This window comes from Zootoca vivipara, chromosome Z2, assembly GCF_965207765.1.
Source record: "Zootoca vivipara chromosome Z2, rZooViv2.hap1.1, whole genome shotgun sequence".
NCBI classification, from domain to species: Eukaryota; Metazoa; Chordata; class Lepidosauria; order Squamata; family Lacertidae; genus Zootoca; species Zootoca vivipara.
In genome coordinates, this window is record NC_142585.1 from 18,100,432 (window position 1) to 18,118,054 (window position 17,623).

The following is a 17,623-nucleotide window of genomic DNA, read 5'->3' on the forward strand; positions in this document are numbered from 1 at the left end:
ACAGCTCTTACTGTCAGGAAGTTCTTTCTAATGTTTAGCTGGAATCTTCTTTCTTGTAGTTTGAATCCATTGCTCCGTGTCCGCTTCTCTGGAGCAGCAGAAAACAACCTTTCTCCCTCCTCTATATGACATCTTTTTATATATTTGAACATGGCTATCATATCACCCCTGACACCAGGCATGCACCTTTTGTTGTTGTCTTTTCGGTGCCTGCTTAGAACACTTTTGTGTAGGCAGGCCTATCTAGACGTGTGTAGGTGTTCACATTTTAAAATCTCATTTTGCTTACAGTTAATTTTAATTATCTTTTAAATATTTATATTGCATGCTTTTAACTTCCTTATTTTTACATCCAAGTGCTATACAAATCTTGTTAAGTACATAAAAATGAATAAATATGATTGCCTTGTTGCTATGCTACAGAATATACCTTATACCTGTCAAAAAAGCAAAATGAAACCCAGACTGGAGAGGCCCTTCACTTGTAATGTCAGCTGATCAGCCCTGGATCTTGCAATGTAAGAGGCAACACCTTTGAATGTGCATGAAGTTCTTTCCCTTACGCCCAAGAACATGAGTCTGCCTTGAGGCTATGCCAACCAACTTAAAGTTTCCTCCTGCAAGCTGCAACTACTCTGCTATGCCAAGACCAGGGTTCAAATCCAAGCTCACTGGGTCACCAATCCTCAGCTTAGTCTACCCCACAAGGTTGTTGTGATGATAATATGGAGAGGGGGAGATCCATGTGTGCCACCTAAAGCTCCTTGGAGGAAAAGGAGGATATAAACGCAATTAATAACTAAATGAATTGATAAAAGGGGGAAACACTTTGCACATGCTCAAGAAGACTCTCCATATGAACACCTTCACATATACAATTCAAATAGGTTTGGGGAAAAGTTAAATCCCTGAAGCTAACATAAAATTTTAATAGCAAAGTCTGCTGTTTCTAAACAATGGCAAGGCCCTGCATCTGATAAAGGAAGCACAGAGTTCATAAACCAGAGCGAGTCCATGAAAACATTAGGACGAAAGAACAATGGGTACACACCTCACGAGAGAACTTTGGGCAGACCCCTCACCGAGGACTCCCGTGCGTTACTTCCAAGTAAGCCCAAGCAGTATTTACTTGGAACCCTTGCCTCAAAGCACACGCAGAGTGTCTTTCTAAACCCAGCCAGCCTTTGCACACCAGGGAGGACCTGCAGGCCAGACCACCCAAGCAGGACTTTGGGATGGGGAATGGCACCTGTCCCCTAGGTGGTTAACTAATGCCACGCTAGCCTTTTAAAAGCAGGCAAAACAGGCTTGCGAACTAGGGCGGGGATGCAATCGAGGACAGGAATTGGTGGTGGTGCAAAACCACTACTTTAGAAAGGGGCCCAGAGCTGGAAGGTGGAATGCTGAGTCCTCCCACGGTGGCGGGGCGAGGTGGTGGGGGCGGAGGAGAAAATGGCATGGAAAAAGAGGGGTACAGGTACCTGTACGCAGCGCGCCCCGCAGATTCCCCGGCTCTCGTCGCGGTTAACCACCACAGCTGCTGCAGGAACAGCTTGAAATTTTCCCTGACCTGGGAGGAGCCGTTTCCTTAAAGGCACCGCGCCCTTTTGCCAACTTCTTAAAGCTGAGATCAGGATTTATTCCAAACACAGTATCGCTTAATCGGTTGCTATTTATCTACTGCAAACTTTCGAATGGACTAAAAGGGGTGTTTGCCGGGGGTGGGGGAGGGTTGCGCGCGCGCACGTTTAAATAGTCAGCAGTACTGAAGTAAAAACATTTTCAAGAGCATCCTAAAACCAACAAGCTCTGAAGCTCCTCGACATAAAGCTGGACATTATGTCTCATCTGCGCTATGCATACAAAGCACGCCACATTAAACGGTCATAGCTTCTCCTATAGAATCCTGGACACTGCAGTTTGTTATGGGTGCTGAGAGCTGTTTGGAGATCTAGCATTCTCAAGAGTTCGTCGTTAAACCACTTTGGGAACTGCAGCCCTACGAGGGGAACAAGGCTTCCTAATCACTCAACAGCATCCTCAACAAATGGAAATTAGAAGTCCCCCCCCCCAAAAAAAAAATCTCTCAAGAGGCAGGAAGTGCGGGAGTCTGGCAAGTCTCCCACAGAAGGGTGATTGTCCTTATGTCGTGCTTGCAGGCTTCCCATAAGCATCTGGTTGGCTACTTTGAGAAACAGGATGCTGGACTTTAGGCTCCTCCAGATGACCTGTTTATTGAGCACTCGTCTTGATTTGCTTGCACAAAGGTGACACAGAGATTAGACCAGGGGTACCCAAACTAAGGCCCGGGGGCCCGATGCGGCCCAATCGCCTTCCAAATCCGGCCCAATCGCCTTCTAAATCCGGCCCACGGACAGTCTCATAATGCTCATAATGTGGAATGTCTATTCGCTGGGGGTGGGATGGAGTACCCTAGGAAAAGGCACAATTGGCTAGAACACCAGTGCTACAGACTCTGGGTGCATGTTCCACTTGTTTCTCCCAGTCTTTAGCTTTTTCAGTGGTTCCATTGATGAAGTATACATGCATATGCTTATGCACATCCATCAGTCCCAGCCAACAAGGCCAATGGTCAAGAACAATGGGAGTTGTAGTCTTACAACCTCTAGCCCAGGGGTCCCCAAACTAAGGCCCGGGGGCCGGATGCGGCCCAATTGCCTTCTAAATCTGGCCCGCGGACAGTCTGGAAATCAGCATGTTTTTACATGAGTAGAATGTGTCCTTTTATTTAAAATGCATCTCTGGGTTATTTGTGGGGCATAGAAATTTGTTCATTTTTTTTTCCAAAATATAGTCCGGCCCCCCACAAGTGGACTGGCCCCCGGCTGCAAAAGTTTGCTGACCCCTGGATTAGACTATGGCTTTTGTTTAAGCATTCGTTCCAGTTTTGTCTGCAGGACAGTTGCAGAACAATGAGTGTTTGTTCTGATTTACAGGGTGCCTTACACATCGCACTGTTATTCATTCATACCACACTTTTCAGAGCATTTCCATCACTAACAGCAAAAAAAAAAAAAAGGCAATAGGGCACTTCAATCCACTTTAAGCGCTAAAACTTAAGTTTACCAGGGAAGGTAAACGGTGTTTCCGTGCGCTGCTCTGGTTCGCCAGAAGCGGCTTAGTCATGCTGGCCACATGACCTAGAAGCTGTCTGCAAACGCCGGCTCCCTCAGCTAGTAAAGCGAGATGAGTGCCGCAACCCCCGAGTCGTTCGCGACTGCACTTAACGGCCAGGGGTCCCTTTACCCTGTATGCCACTTTAAACAGTCATGGCCAAAGAATCATGGGGACTGAGAGTTCCTAGTACTACTACCCTATTTTCCACACAGAGCTACATTTTCCTGAGAAGAAGGGTTGGTTGTTAAACCACTATGAAAAGGATAGCTCTTTGAGGGGGGGATTAAAGGTAAAGGGACCCCTGACCATCAGGTCCAGTCGTGTCCGACTCTGGGGTTGCGGCGCTCATCTCGCTCTATAGTCCAAGGGAGCCTGCGTTTGTCCGTAGACAGTATCCGGGTCATGTGGCCAGCATGACAAAGCTGCTTCTGGCGAACCAGAGCAGCGCACGGAAACGCCGTTTACCTTCCCGCCGGAGCGGTCCCTATTTATCTACTTGCACTTTGACGTGCTTTCGAACTGCTAGGCGGGCAGGAGCCGGGACCGAGCAACGGGAGCTCACCCCGTTGCAGGGATTCAAACCGCCGACCTCCTGATCAGCAAGCCCTAGACTCTGTGGTTTAACCCACAGCGCCACCTGGGGGGATTAGGGTCTCCTAAAACAGGGAATAAATTTTGGGTATGTGCTTGAATCCTTCTCACAAAATAATGTCTTGAGGTACCCCAAGAGGACTTTGGTCTGATGTAGCAGGGCTTTTCTTTAGGTTCCTTTCAGCAATTTTTACAGTTGTGGTGCCACTATTGAGAAGGCATATGCCCCTGATTAATTGTGCAGCCTGTTGTCTTTGGAATTAAGATTGCTGGAAGAAATATCAACAACCTCAGATATGCAGATGACACAACCTTGATGGCAGAAAGTGAGGCGGAATTAAAGAACCTTTTAATGAGGGTGAAAGAGGAAAGCGCAAAATATGGTCTGAAGCTCAACATCAAAAAAACTAAGATCATGGCCACTGGTCCCATCACCTCCTGGCAAATAGAAGGGGAAGAAATGGAGGCAGTGAGAGATTTTACTTTCTTGGGGTCCATGATCACTGCAGATGGTGACAGCAGTCACAAAATTAAAAGACGCCTGTTTCTTGGGAAAAAAGCAATGACAAACCTGGGCAGCATATGAAAAAGCAGAGACATCACCTTGCTGACAAAGGTCCGTATAGTTAAAGCTATGGTTTCCCCAGTAGTGATGTATGGAAGTGAGAGCTGGACCATAAAAAAGGCCGAAGAATTGACACTTTTGAATTATGGTGCTGGAGGAGACTATTGAGAGTCCCATGGACTGCAAGAAGATCAAACCTATCCATTCTTAAGAAAATCAGCCCTGAGTGCTCACTGGAAGGACAGATCCTGAAGCTGAGGCTCCAATACTTTGGCCACCTCATGAGAAGTGAAGACTCCCTGGAAAAGACCCTACCTAGCATCCTAAATTTGGCTTCCAGGCATAGCTGTCAACCCCTCCCTTTTTTGCAGGAAACTCCCTTATTCCAAGCCACAGCCATCAGCCTTCCCTTTTTTTGCTGGAAATTCCCTTATTCCAGTGCCGTTTCCTGCTGCTATCCTGTATTGTTAGATATATTGTAGTCTCCCCAGGACAGGTGAGGCTGCTGCTGATCCCTTATTTTCAAATTGAAAAGTTGACAGCTATGCTTCCAGGACCTCGAGACTACATTTCCTTGTCACTGGTGCTTACATGCACCGTGACCACCAATACCTTTCCAGCACTACCTATCAGGCTATCTAGATGATGAGTAATGTACGCAACCTTTGTGTTTACTGCTGTTCATTGAAAGTGCATTCCAAATGACCGGTGCCACCACAATAAAGGCCCTGCTTTTACTGGACATAAGTACTGCTTTGAGAACATGCAGTACTACTAAGAGTAACTTGAGCCTATTATAAAAACTGATGGCAACAACTGCATTATTAGAAAAAGGGGCATTCCTGGCTTCTCAGGCAAAGGAATATCTGTATCATATATACCAGGCATCCCCAAACTGCGGCCCTCCAGATGTTTTGGCCTACAACTCCCATGATCTCTAGCTAATATTTAAAACATCGAAGAGAAATGAGTTTCCTGAATAGGGCAGGTCCTGAAAACACGTCTCAAGTGTCAAAGCCAGGGTGACTCTCCAGTATATGGCATAAACTATTACTATGAAGGTACCAGATGCATCTCTGTGGAGATGGAATGGCACAGAAGAGAGCAATCCACCGGCTGCCACAGATAATGCCCTCTCCTGGGCCACACGGCCACAAACACACCTGAACTTCTGATGGAGTTACTAAGAGAGCCCCCTCTACTGATCTTAACACCAGAGTGTGGAGGGTAGGAGGCGGTCTTTCATTAGTCAGTACTGAGCTAGATGGACCTATGGGTCTGACTGCACAGTATGAGGCAGCTAGCTTCCTAGGCTCCTACTTGCACCTTATTGAAGACAGGAGACCTGCTGAATCAGACCAAAACTACGATCTCTCCCAGCTTGCTGCTTGGCACAAAGGGTGACACAGATGCTACTGTCAAATTTAGCACTGCCGCAGAAAGCTAGTGTGAAGGAGAGGTGGGCTGGTCCTGGTCCAAAGTACGCAGGTGACCTATCTGGCTACATGTCATCACCAGCTACAGCATTTGAACTCCTCCCCAAGAATACACAAAAACCTCAACAGGCGATAACGTAGGTGGGGTCAGACCAGACTGGTTTGTACAGGCCCCAGATCCTAGAGTGGCTTTTATTTCTTGCCTGCAAGGATTTCCAAGTCTCTTCCTGTATCCAGTGATTAAATGCTTCCTTTAGCCTAGCCTCTAGGTTTTCTGATCTTCCTCTTGGCAACCACCTTTGCTGCTGCTGCTTCTTGGCACTGATTTAGAGGCTTCCTTACCCAGGAGGTGGCTTCCAGAACAAATGGAAAGCTGACTCATGCTCCGTTTGCTCTCTGGGTTCTATCTCTGAGCTATGATAACAAAAATGACAGGCTTTAGTGTTGGCAGGCAGGCACCCCACCCAATGAGTTCACAGCTCCCATTGCTACCCTGCAGGCAGGTAGGCAGATTAGACTGAAGCAAAAAAGCAAAGGCTGTGCATCCCAGATTGAGACGATGCCTCACGGAGCAGAAACAGGAATCCTGGCCTATATTTATTCAGGGCTTACCTGCACTTCCCTTTTGCTCCCCAATTTCCAGGCACAGTAACTTCCCAGAAATGTTACTCTAGTTTAAACCCATACAAATGAAACACTCTTCTAAAGCTGCGCCAAGACATTCACATGCGATTGATCTATTCCAGGGGCATAGGCGTAGCCAAGGGGGTGGCCACTCAAGGAGGGCATGGAGCAGAGCCAATAAAAAAATCTGTTTTTATTATTTATTTGTGCCCCACCGTTTTCCCAGACCAGGACTTACACAAATTAAAACTATACAGAGCTTTTTAGGATTTAAAAGTATTAAATTATGTAAAGCTATAGGAAGTATTATTAGATGAGTATTAGATGAGTATTATTAGATGATGGTGAAAACTGCTGAAGTTGGGTACAAAATGGACTCGGGAAGGGTAGGACGGGGAAGTCGAAGTCATGATAATGATATAGATAAGATTGATGTTATTTCTTTTTCTTCTTCTTTTTTTGTTCCTTTTGTGGTTTTTGTTTTCTTTTTTCTCTTTTTTCCCCCTTTTGGTAAAGTTGATTGATTTTTCTAAATTTTTATGTTATGTTGTTATAATAAGTGTTTTAAGTTGAAAATCTCCAATAAAAATTATTTTTAAAAAACCAAAAAAACTATACAGATAAACTACAAAAAGTTAAAAGATGCTTGTTGAAAAGTAATGAAACCCCGATAAAATAAAAACAATATAAAGAAGAGGTGTTGCCTGGGTAAAGCACCGAGGGCTGAACAGGCCCCTAGGGCAAATACCTCACCCTGATCTACTCAGAGACATCCTTGTACTAGAAACTGGCTGGCAGCCAAATAAAAAAATATGCTACCCTGCCAAGGCAATGAAAACAATAAAAGTTTGGTATTCTTAGCACCAGCAATGTGGGCACTAGATTGAATCAAGTATTTCACCCCCACTGCACTTCCCATGCCTTTGCTTCCTCTGTGAAAGCACTTTCCCTCTGCCATTTGCAGGACAGAGGGGTCCTTTAGGTTTCTTCCAGGATATTCCAAAGGTGAGCAGGGGCAAAATGGGAAGAAAAGAGGAAGCAGGTAGATGGCATCAAGGATTAATGGGCCAGCAAGTGGTCATCTGTAGACCTCACCTTGCTCACAGTTGCCAAGTCCTGTAAATACAGGGTATGGCAGCGGTTGCCAACCTGGCTCCCATGGGCACACATATGCCTAGAAAGAACTTCCCTGGTCAAAAAAGCTGGTGACCTCTGATGTACAGATTGTCAGTGACCTCACGTTAAGATGAGTGAAAATGCAACAGCATCCTAAAGATTGGATTATAGCCAATGCTAGTCCTACTCTAAGTAGACCTACTGAAATTCATGGGCAGGTCCAGGGCTTTTTTTATTTAGCTGGAACTTACTGGAACTGAGTTCCAGCACCTCTCAGGCGGGCACCATTGCAATTCTAAGAGAACAATGAAGGCGTTCATGGTGAGTTCTGGCACCTCTTTTTCTAGAAAAGCTACACCAGGCTGGTCCATTGAAAACAGGGTATAATTTAGTTGGAGAAAACCCAGTGCTCACAGCAAGGTTTGGGGAGATACGTCAGCCGTTTCCTGCCAGAACACTCCCAAGATGAACAACAGCAAGCATATCACTAGGGATAAAAGAGGATGGCAGTGAAGAATTGCATGCAGATTCAAAAGAACAACATGCATTTCTGCTGCCCAAACCCAAAGCTGTTTCCTCTGCTAGTGCCATGAAGAAAAGACCATGTTCTGGAGCTAGATTCCCCAATGCCACAACACACTGGAAGCCCTCATCAGGCAAGTTCTTTTTGTTTTGTTGTTTGCTTTTGCTGTTTGGGAAGCAGTTTCCTCCTCCTTTTGTGTCTGTGTTTTACTTGGGGCTTGAGGAGGGAAGGTTGCAGTTGTTTCTCCTGTCTAGGTCAGAAGTTCTGAGCCTCACCCGTCTTCACTTCTGCAAAATGGGTATTTTGTGCTGCCTATGACAGCTCCTCATATTCCCAAATGTGCCCCCAGGCCCATAAAGATGGGGGACCTTTCTCCTAGTGTTGCTCCTGTAGGAAAGCCAACTAACTACATAAGGGGCTGGCAGCCCAAATCCAAGACCAGGTGGTGCACATGAGGGGCGTAAGATTTCACTTGCTCAATGTGCAGGATTTTTGTCCTCCACTGCTTCCCGTCCAAATCCTGAAGCAAAGTCCTGATCTGGGTTGCTGTGGCCTCTGCCCACCTTTGCCACTCGTCCCTGGCTGAGAGGGCCAGGTCCTTCCTTCCTGCTTCCTGCAGAACACTGTGGTCCCCAAGGGTCACCTTGTCCTCTTGTACGTTGGACACCACTTGCACTGGAAGCTGCTCACGAGGTTGATGTGGCTTGTGGTGCAGCCTAAGGGCATTCACTGGAAAGGATTCCACATTCTGGTGGATATGCAGGATCCCACCCACATCTTTCCGCAAAACCCGGCAGGCGATTGGCCATCCTGCCTCCGATGTGGGGATCAGTCCCAGATTCACCCTGTCAGCCACATCCCACAGTTCCAGCTGCAAACAAGGAAAAAACATAGACAGTTGTGTTTTGCAAGTTTGAGATTTGTCCCGCATCGCCTTCCCTGACTGGCAGCGGGTGTCACGCAGCTCAGGCAGGAGACTGGCCTTTTGTGCGCCTTTCCTGAAATTGTTTTAACTGGAAATGCCACGTATTGAACAGAGGATCTTTGGCGTACAAAGCACATAATCTATCACTGAATGGAAGAGGAAGAATAAGAACAGGCATAACAGAAGGAAAATGTGAGAGGAGACTTTATTTCTTTTTTAAAAAGTTTTTGAGATGCAGAGAGTAATCTAGAGAAGGCAGCAAAGGGCAGTCTGGGCTGCTCTAACAGATAATATAGCAATTCTCACTCTGTTGCTTCAGAGGGCAACAAGTGAGAAACTGAACTGCTGGACAATCAGAGACAAATAAAACTCTACTTCATGAATACAAACAGGAGGCAGAGATCAACCCCCTTGTCAGGGCCAATGAAGTCAGAAGACCCTGAATCCTTTATGCACTTAATAAATTGGCACCATTCAAATTACAATACTTTCCTATGGTGGCTTGTAACGTTTAAAACTACATTAAGTGGTTTTATACAACATAATCACCATCCTAGCAGCAGCAATTAACAAATTACAGATCAATACATCACAGCCAGCTACCAGTGTTAGACTAAAAATAGAGGCTGCTGCCTATTAGACACCCACATCTGGAGCAATGCAGAACAAACAAACAAGACTTTTTAAAGTTCCCTAAAAACTACCAAGGACAGTGTATTTCAAGGGGAGAGAGTTCCATAGCTGCAAGGACCCAGCTGAAAAGGCCCTGTTCCTTGGACCCAGCTGCCAGACCTCCTTCCTGCCTGCTTTGCCCTGACAATTATTATTTTATTTCCTGCTTATTTACTCTTTACTGAAGTACATAAAAAAGCTTACATAACAAAATACAAAAGAAAAACCTTGTAATTAAGTAAAACCTTTTTTAAAAAGTAGAACCATTTAAAAAAGAAAAAGTAGATGTCACTCAACTATAAAAGCAGCAGCTGGAACCAGAGTAAAAGCAAAGTTCTGAAAAAGTGTGCCCAAATAGAGTTTTCATGAGTAGTTGTGATGGGAGGGAGGAGAGTGTGTCTTATCACTGTATTTGCAGGATTTATCAATGCTGCCATTTGTTGGCATCTGTCTGTCTCAAGAGACAATGGAGTGTGCCTCTCGGGGTGAAGTCAAACCACTGCATTAGCAGCACCAAAATGACCTCCCCAGGGCACAAGCCTGGGCAGTATGTAGGGAGGTCCTGGGCTGCTCCAATAAGACCTCCCTTATCGGCCTCAATGCTGCAGTCCAAAAGAAAGCAGAGCAATACGATTGGCTCCAGCTTGGCTGCAGGAGTTTCTGGAAGGAGGCACACAAGGCACCATCCAACCATCTTAAGTAGCCACTGATAGCACAATCTTCCACAAACTTGTTTTAAAGGTATCCAAATTGGGAGTCATTCCTGCCTCCTGTGGGAGCCATCTTTCTAATTTTAACTATGCACTGTGTGAAGAAAGACTTTCTTTTGTCTGCTGTTAATCTTCCAACATTCAGTTTCGGTGACCCTTCCATATTGTTGGATTGTAACTCCCATCAGCACGGGCAAAGGTCAGAGGTGACGGGAGTTGATAATTAATTCATTCATTTCTACCCCTCTTTGCTCACCTTCTGGTTATCTCCCTGGTGAACGAGGCACCGATCCTGCACACGGTTCAGTTGCAAATTCTTCTGCAGTGCTTCCACAGCATGTGGGTTCCACTCGCAGGCATGGACAAAGGCAGCACCAGCATGAATGAGGTACGGCAGGGTGAAATAGCCAATCCCTGAAGACAAGGGGGAGAAGAGCCGCTCGTTATCTTATAGAATACCTTTAAAAGTGGGTTAGACAAATGATAGGGTGATATGGCTACTAGCTCCCCAACCAGAGGCAGTGTGCCTCTGAATACAAGCAGCTGTGGTGCACAGGTAAGTGCTACTGTACTCTTCTCCTGCTGGTGGGCTTCCCAGAGGAACCTCCATGGCCGCAATGTAGAGAACAGGATGCTGGACTAATGAGCTCTGGGTGTGATCCAGCAGGGCTCTCTTTAGAAGCCTTAGTTGGCAAAGCAATGGGTCAAATGCTTCTTGCTAGGGCTAGAGAACCATGCTGCCAATCACAACCCAGGATGCATGGGAAATGTAGTTCAACTTGAGGAGGGCTAGACCCCTGGAAGAGGGAACCAAGGAACACCACGGAGAAATCAAGCGAACTGAGTTCATGCTACTTCTATGCATGGCCCAAGGTGCCCACCCGGCTTCAAGACCCATCTCTGGATGGCTAAACTACTTAGAAATAGGCTGTGCCCCAAATAGGGCTGCAGAAAGAGACAGCAGCCGCTTTGCTTCTCCCTCGTATCGCAGTATTTACCAGCGTAGAGGTCTACCACCACTTCCCCAGCACAGTTGAGAGATGCTATTCGCAGCTTCTCGGTGATGTTTCCTGGAGACAGCATGCACTGTGTCACCTCAAACATGTACCTGCGGAGGCAACCGAATCAGAAGATGTCCCCAAGGAATCAAGCTTGTACTTGCTAAGTACTTGTAGTTCTTAACCAACCCCTATTTGGGGTGGGAGGAAATTCAGAGCATACAAGGATACTTTTCTAAATACTGTGCACATATACAAACAAACAAGCTATTATAGCGCAATGCCTACACATCTACTCAAAAATAAGCACTGAATGCAATGGGACTCATTCACAGATAAGTATATATAGGACTGCAGCCTTATCTACCTTTCACCCTGAGAAGTGAAACATTCACCATACCCTTACCCCAATCCAATCTTCACCCAATACCAGCTGGGTTTTCCAGAGCCAACTCAAAAATCTTACTACATGAAAATTACTGCAGACTTCAAATTCATCCTTTGCTTTTTTAGAATTCATTGGAAGAAATAGCTGTCATATTTTTGATGGGCACATTTACTTCAGCATAAGATCAGGCCAAAACAGAGGTAGGGATGGGACTTCTGGGCCTCTCAGTTGAAAAGTCAGCAACTTCTGGCTCCTCTCCTTGAATTCTTTCCATTGCAGCTAGCCATTATAAGAATTCTGTAACTAAAAATAAGTTTTCTTCTTCCTCTTCCCTCCCACTCCCTTTTCTTTTTGAGAGATCAAGCCTGAGGGCTGGGTCTCATTGCTGACCCTTGTAAGCTGCTCTGGCTAAAGACTGGGGTGAATGAACACTCCTTAAACACCTTCAACTTTCTAGGCTTAAGCTCTAGAACTGAAAAAGTCTTGATTAGACTCCATTTTTCAGTGAACTCAAAGAAAGAAGATAGTATGGTGGAGAAAATATTACACTGCACCTCTCCCTTACCGAATTCCATTCTCTACGTGTTCAACCCAGCCATCCTCCCCCAGCAACAAGGTCACTGTTGGGGATCGAAACAAATCTGACTGCACGCGTCCACGTTTTGCCAAACGCTGGGCCCCGAGTGCACCAGCAACCACCTCCCAGAGCTCTTGTCCTGAAAGAGAACAGTTGTGATGGGTTTGCTGAGAAAGGAAGAAGCTCAGAATGGTCTGGCACAATGCTGTGTTTGTAATTTACCCAGCTCTCCCCATAGCGGTTCTCTGAAGCTCTCCTCACTGAACAGAACCAGATCCCCGTGCCGTTGCCAGGAGCGTGGTAGATCTCTCTCCAATTCTTTTGACCAGGCAACTCCATGGCTCAACATCAGGCACCGCAACTCATCATACAGTTTCTGGATGGGAGGTCGGAATTGGGCAGCTTTTGAAGGAACGGGATTCTGCAAATGGGGTGCAAATGATTAGCCAGTTTCCTGTTTCATACACATGCCACACACCACTTTCAAACCCTATACAAATCAGTTGGCAGCAAGCACCATCTTTATGGTAAAAAATCTAAAAAAATTGTTTTGCAGATCAACACCTGGAAAATATTCACTTTATAGCCTAAATGATTCCCAAAGTATAATAACAGCATGTGGCCCCACCACCACTACCACCCAGTCATACTGTGGCATCAGACATCAACTGATGGCATCAAATAAATGAAGCAGGTAGGAAGTGGAGAAGAGGACAAGCCAAAGGCAAGAAAAGAGGGATGCAGGCAGGCAGGCCTGATAACAGTCATTGCCAAGTGCAGTGACAAGCCCGTTGGTCATGAAATAAAAGCAACCTGCCAACAATAACTTGGCTCACCAGAATCCATGTTAGAGCACAGGTCTTCCCAGGCAGGATACTTTCCTTCAGCTGATGCAGGTGCTCTGCTGTGAGCTTTTGACCCAACACAGGCAAGGCTATGGCACCATTAGGAAGCTTCTGCACACGGTAACTGCTGTCCAGGAAACCCTCTCTTTGTAAAACTTTCCTGTAAAACCAACAACCTGATGAGCTCCCAGAAAAGGCTATCGACTAAAGCTACAGGAATTCTTTGCTATTGCTGCAGGGAAGAAGATCCAAGAGGGAGGGCAGGGAAAGCTCTTTGTCAGCTCTGTCAGAAGTAGTATCGTGCCATGATTCCCAAGGAGGGGGCAGCTGGGCTTCATGGCCCAGAAGATGAAAAACCTTCTGGCCTCTGAGATGCACTAGAACTGTCTGGCCTGAGTATCCAAACAGCCTCTATGAGGCCTGTGTGCTTCACAACTGTGAATTGGGGAAACAGGTATGTGCTGAGGAGGATGGAGAGAAAAGATGCTAGACTGCAGGGATGGGGGACCTTTTCCAGACTGAGGATCACATTCCCTTATGAGCAACCTTCCAGGAGCCATATGACAATGGTGCATGGAGCAAGAAGCAACAAATGTGCCTTGTGCTGTAGGCCACACAACACTCAGATGTTACTACACACACATCTCTCATCAAGAGGCATTATTAAATTTCAAACGTGTGTCCCAGCCAAATGAAAGCTAGGAAGGGTATGACCAGGGTGAATAAGAATGGCTGCGTTTAGTCCCTGGGCCTGAGGTTCCTCATTCTCATGCTAAAATTGTATCTCTTGACTAGGATTTGGGAAGAGGGCAAGTGCACTGGTGAAATGAACATATAACTAGGCAAATGCATAGTTCTCTGTATTTATTTATCGGTAAGTCTTTCTTCCTTTCCCTACAGATCCCCGTTAGCAATGGGTAGGATCTCCAGCACTGGGTTGAAACCCTCACTTTTGGCATTGCCAGGGGCGTAGCCAGGATCAAGACTAGGGGGGAGGGGCAGAGCCAAGGCACGGGAGGGGAGGGGCCACAAAGTGGGAATGTGGGCGGGGCTACGGAGCCAGGTGAAACTGACTCCGGTTTCACCTAGGCACCGTGATTTCAAAACTTGAGATGGCAGAGCCTTGGCTCCTGGGAGGGAGGGGGGCGGTGAACTGTGCTCAGCGCTTCCACCACACTTTAAAAGTTGCCCATGCCTTCGAACTCATAGCATCATATAATCATAGAGTTGGAAGAGACCACAAGGGCCATCCAGTCCAACAGGAAACACCATCAAAGCATTCTTGACATATGCCTGTCAAGCCTCTGCTTAAAGACCTCCAAAGAAGGAGACTCCACCACACTCCTTGGCATCAAATTCCACTGCCGAACAGCTCTTACTGTCAATGGCCCTTCTCCCCCGTGACTCGCGCTGCCTGGCCGCTAAGGCGCAAAAGCTGCTGCCTGCAGCTTCGAAAGGCGCGCGGGCGCTGCTGAGGGTGGAGGCTCCCGCGACCCTAATTCCTTGCAGGCAGCAGGAGATCACAAGGGAGTCTCATCTTGCCTTCCTCTCCCCGCCCCCGGGAGAAGAAATTGGGCACAACAGAATAATCTCAGAGTCCAGCAAGTCCGAGTTCTGGCTGGCAGAGCAACTGCCCAGCGCACAGTCGGCTTTGTCGGAGGCGCGGCAATCTGCGCCCTGAGGAGCGCGCGGCGCCGGGTGGCTGGGCTGGGCTGAGCGGGCGCCGCTCCTCAACAGAGGCAGTTCCGAAGCCTCCGCTGCCGCCTCGCTTAAGGCTCCGCCGCCGGGAAAGGAGCAAAGCGGTTAAGGCGGCCTCTGTGTTTTTTACGTGGCAACGGCAGCGACGGCGCCCCCATGGTGGCCAGGCGCCCTGGCACCCCCATGGGCCCCCTCGGCTTGCAATTGCAAGCGCAGCAGGAGCAGCGTCCGCAGCTGCCGCCGAGTCGCCCGCGCGTGCGGCGGGGCGCGAGGAGGAGCCTGCGGAGGAAGGAGGGAGGGGAGGAAGGAGGGAGGGAGGGGAGGAAGGAGGGACGAGGAGGCGGCAAGGAAGGGGCGCATCTTGGCCAGGAGCATGGCGAGGAGGCCGGCCGGGAGCCCGGACGGACGCGGAGCCGCCGCTGCAGAGGCCCCGACCTTGTCCACCTTCTCCTCTGGCTGCCGGGTGCTGCGCCTCTCAGCTGTTTTTTGCTTTTAGGGGGGCTGCTGACCCCCCCCCTAGAAGCAAAAAAAAAAAACAGCTTAGAAGCGCAGCGCGGCGCCTCCAGGCTCCCGCTCCTGCGTGAAGCTCCAGAGGCGCGTGGGGAGCGCGAGCCTAGGGCCGCCGCACTGTGCCTTCTGGGCCCCCCGCCCATGGGCATTGCCCTTTTCAGACATAAGAGTAAAAGGTAACTCTCACTGAGAAAGCAAAGTGGTACCCTCAGAGAAATCAAGGCATTGTGAGCTAAATAAGTCTGACTCTTTGCCACTGGTAATCCTAAACCACTGAGAAATAGGTCTGTTCATTTCTACAAAAGCCTCACTTCCATCAACATAGCACCTCCAGTTTACTGATCACATGCATGAATGTACCTTTCGTAAGCATTTATTTCATTTCCCCTACCCCACCTCTTAATACCTGTAGCCATACCTGAATAGCTGAGTAAACTGTGGCTCAGTAACAACAGCTGCAGTCCCACAAGAACATGAATCTTCCGTGTTCATATTGTCGGGAATGGGGGGGGGATTCTGCCTAAAACAGAATATTTATAAACCACGAACATCATGGTGGTGTACAATAAAACCATTTAAACACAACAATGCTGCACACTACAAAACAAATGGCTAACACTGAATATGCATATACCATAACCCCCAATGAATCTAGCTAGCATTCGCCGCAAAATAAAGTTTGCCCACATAACCCAACAGAAGACTCCTGGGGGGCTTAAATGTAGCCCTTCTTTGCACGGGCTGCACACAACAACACAACACGCGCAACACAGGCAGTCAGCCCAGGGAGATACCTAATTATGCATTTTTTGCTTCCTTTGTTGCTGTAGAAGGGGATAGAAGGCTTCAGATTCCCAGCAGCAAACGCCACTTTTTGAAAGGTCGGCAACCCCTCAGGAACTACGATCCTATCTATGTACAGTACTTGGACTTGGGAAAGACCCGGACCGAACTCAGATTTCTAAGGAAACACGCGCAGGAGCGAACTGCGCGCTTCCTTCTATCCCTCCGTACTCGTTGGTTGGTTGCTATCGCCACCACAGACGTGGGTCCTTCTATCCCTCCGTACTCGTTGGCTGGTTGCTATGGCCACCGCAGACATGAGCCTGTTTATCCCTGCAGACTCTTTGGCCGGTTGCTATGACCACCGCAGATAGGAGCCCGTCTATCCCTCCAGCCTCGTTGGCCGGCTGCTAAAGCAGCCATGTTTGTTATGGCAAAATGCCCGAACTTTCTTTTACACTGTACTGTACATACAGTACTGTACCGTACTGGAGAAACAACCCACCCACGCCTCGCCTCTCCTTACGTAGCCCCCTTTTATCTTTTTTTAGTAAAAGGGGGTTTCTCTTCTGTTTTGTTTGTTTGTGAACTGCATGCCTTTCAGAAAACATTTGGGTCTGAAATATCTTAATCATGGACTCCATTAATCATCCACAGTTTCTTCTGCATTGCATGGTTTATCCTGGGTGTAGCCGGGATAAAAATCAAGAAAATAAATAAAAAATACTTTACTATCTGATCCGTTGTGTTGTAGATAACTCAGTTCTGCCCCCCCTAAAATAAATCCTGATTAAAACAAAAGAACTGCAAGACAGGAGTGAATAAGAAAACCGGATGAGGGGGGGGGGGAGGAAGTCAAAGCTCGGCAGAGCAAAGGAAAAGAAATAATTGAAGAATTGTAAACACAAGAAAATTCTATGTCTATTGTATGTTGGAGTGTGTGTAGATGAATGTTTTGTGTGTTTTATTTTTGTTTAATGTGTTTATTTGAAAACCAATAAAATGTTTCTAAAAAATAATAATAATAAAATAAAATAAATCCTGATTAAGCCCATGTGGTTTATAGTTCTATTTTAATCAGTTGAGTATGTCGTCCTATGCTTACTTGTCATAGCTGTAATCTACAGGTATATGGGGATTCCCCTTCATGGACTTCATGCCTTGTTGTGGCAAAGGGGCTTGAATAACTCCAAGAAGCTATGAGCTATGCCGTGCAGGGCCACCCAAGGAGGACGGGTCATAGCCAAGAGTTTTTAGACAAAATGTGATCTACCTGGAGAAGGAACTGGCAAACCACTCCAGAAAACTCCATAGACATAAAAAAGGAGAAGCTTTGAGAAGAAAGTGAGAGTTTCCAAGGCATGCTCTGGTTCATGGGGTCATGGAGAGTTGAACACGACTAAGACGACTAAACAACAACAACAAATATGAGGATTGCTTGTTCTGTGTGTGATTTATTCAGATACAGAAGGCATCAGCAAAATGCAAGTGAGATGGTAATGTTTATGAGTACTGTATAGCAGT

At 47.0% G+C, this 17,623-nt stretch overlaps 2 protein-coding genes across 2 annotated transcripts in view; both read right to left on the minus strand.

The window, feature by feature from the left end:
- Positions 1-1,898, minus strand: part of SYTL4 (synaptotagmin like 4) — a 32,586-nt gene extending 30,688 nt beyond the window's left edge. Inside the window, exon 1 of the mRNA XM_035113424.3 lies at positions 1,482-1,898. The gene's annotated coding sequence lies outside the window, so the exon portion shown is untranslated. The remainder of the gene's footprint in view (positions 1-1,481) is intronic.
- A 4,629-nt stretch (positions 1,899-6,527) lies between these two features.
- On the minus strand, positions 6,528-16,373 carry TYW2 (tRNA wybutosine-synthesizing protein 2). Its single transcript, XM_035113920.3, has 8 exons — positions 16,111-16,373; positions 15,735-15,836; positions 13,100-13,268; positions 12,486-12,684; positions 12,252-12,402; positions 11,299-11,408; positions 10,557-10,714; positions 6,528-8,864 (listed from the first exon to the last, which is right to left on the minus strand). Exons 2-8 carry the CDS (start codon positions 15,806-15,808, stop codon positions 8,400-8,402), a joined length of 1,326 nt encoding a protein of 441 aa, XP_034969811.3. The 5' UTR covers positions 15,809-15,836; positions 16,111-16,373; the 3' UTR covers positions 6,528-8,399.
- Positions 16,374-17,623: the final 1,250 nt, after the last annotated feature.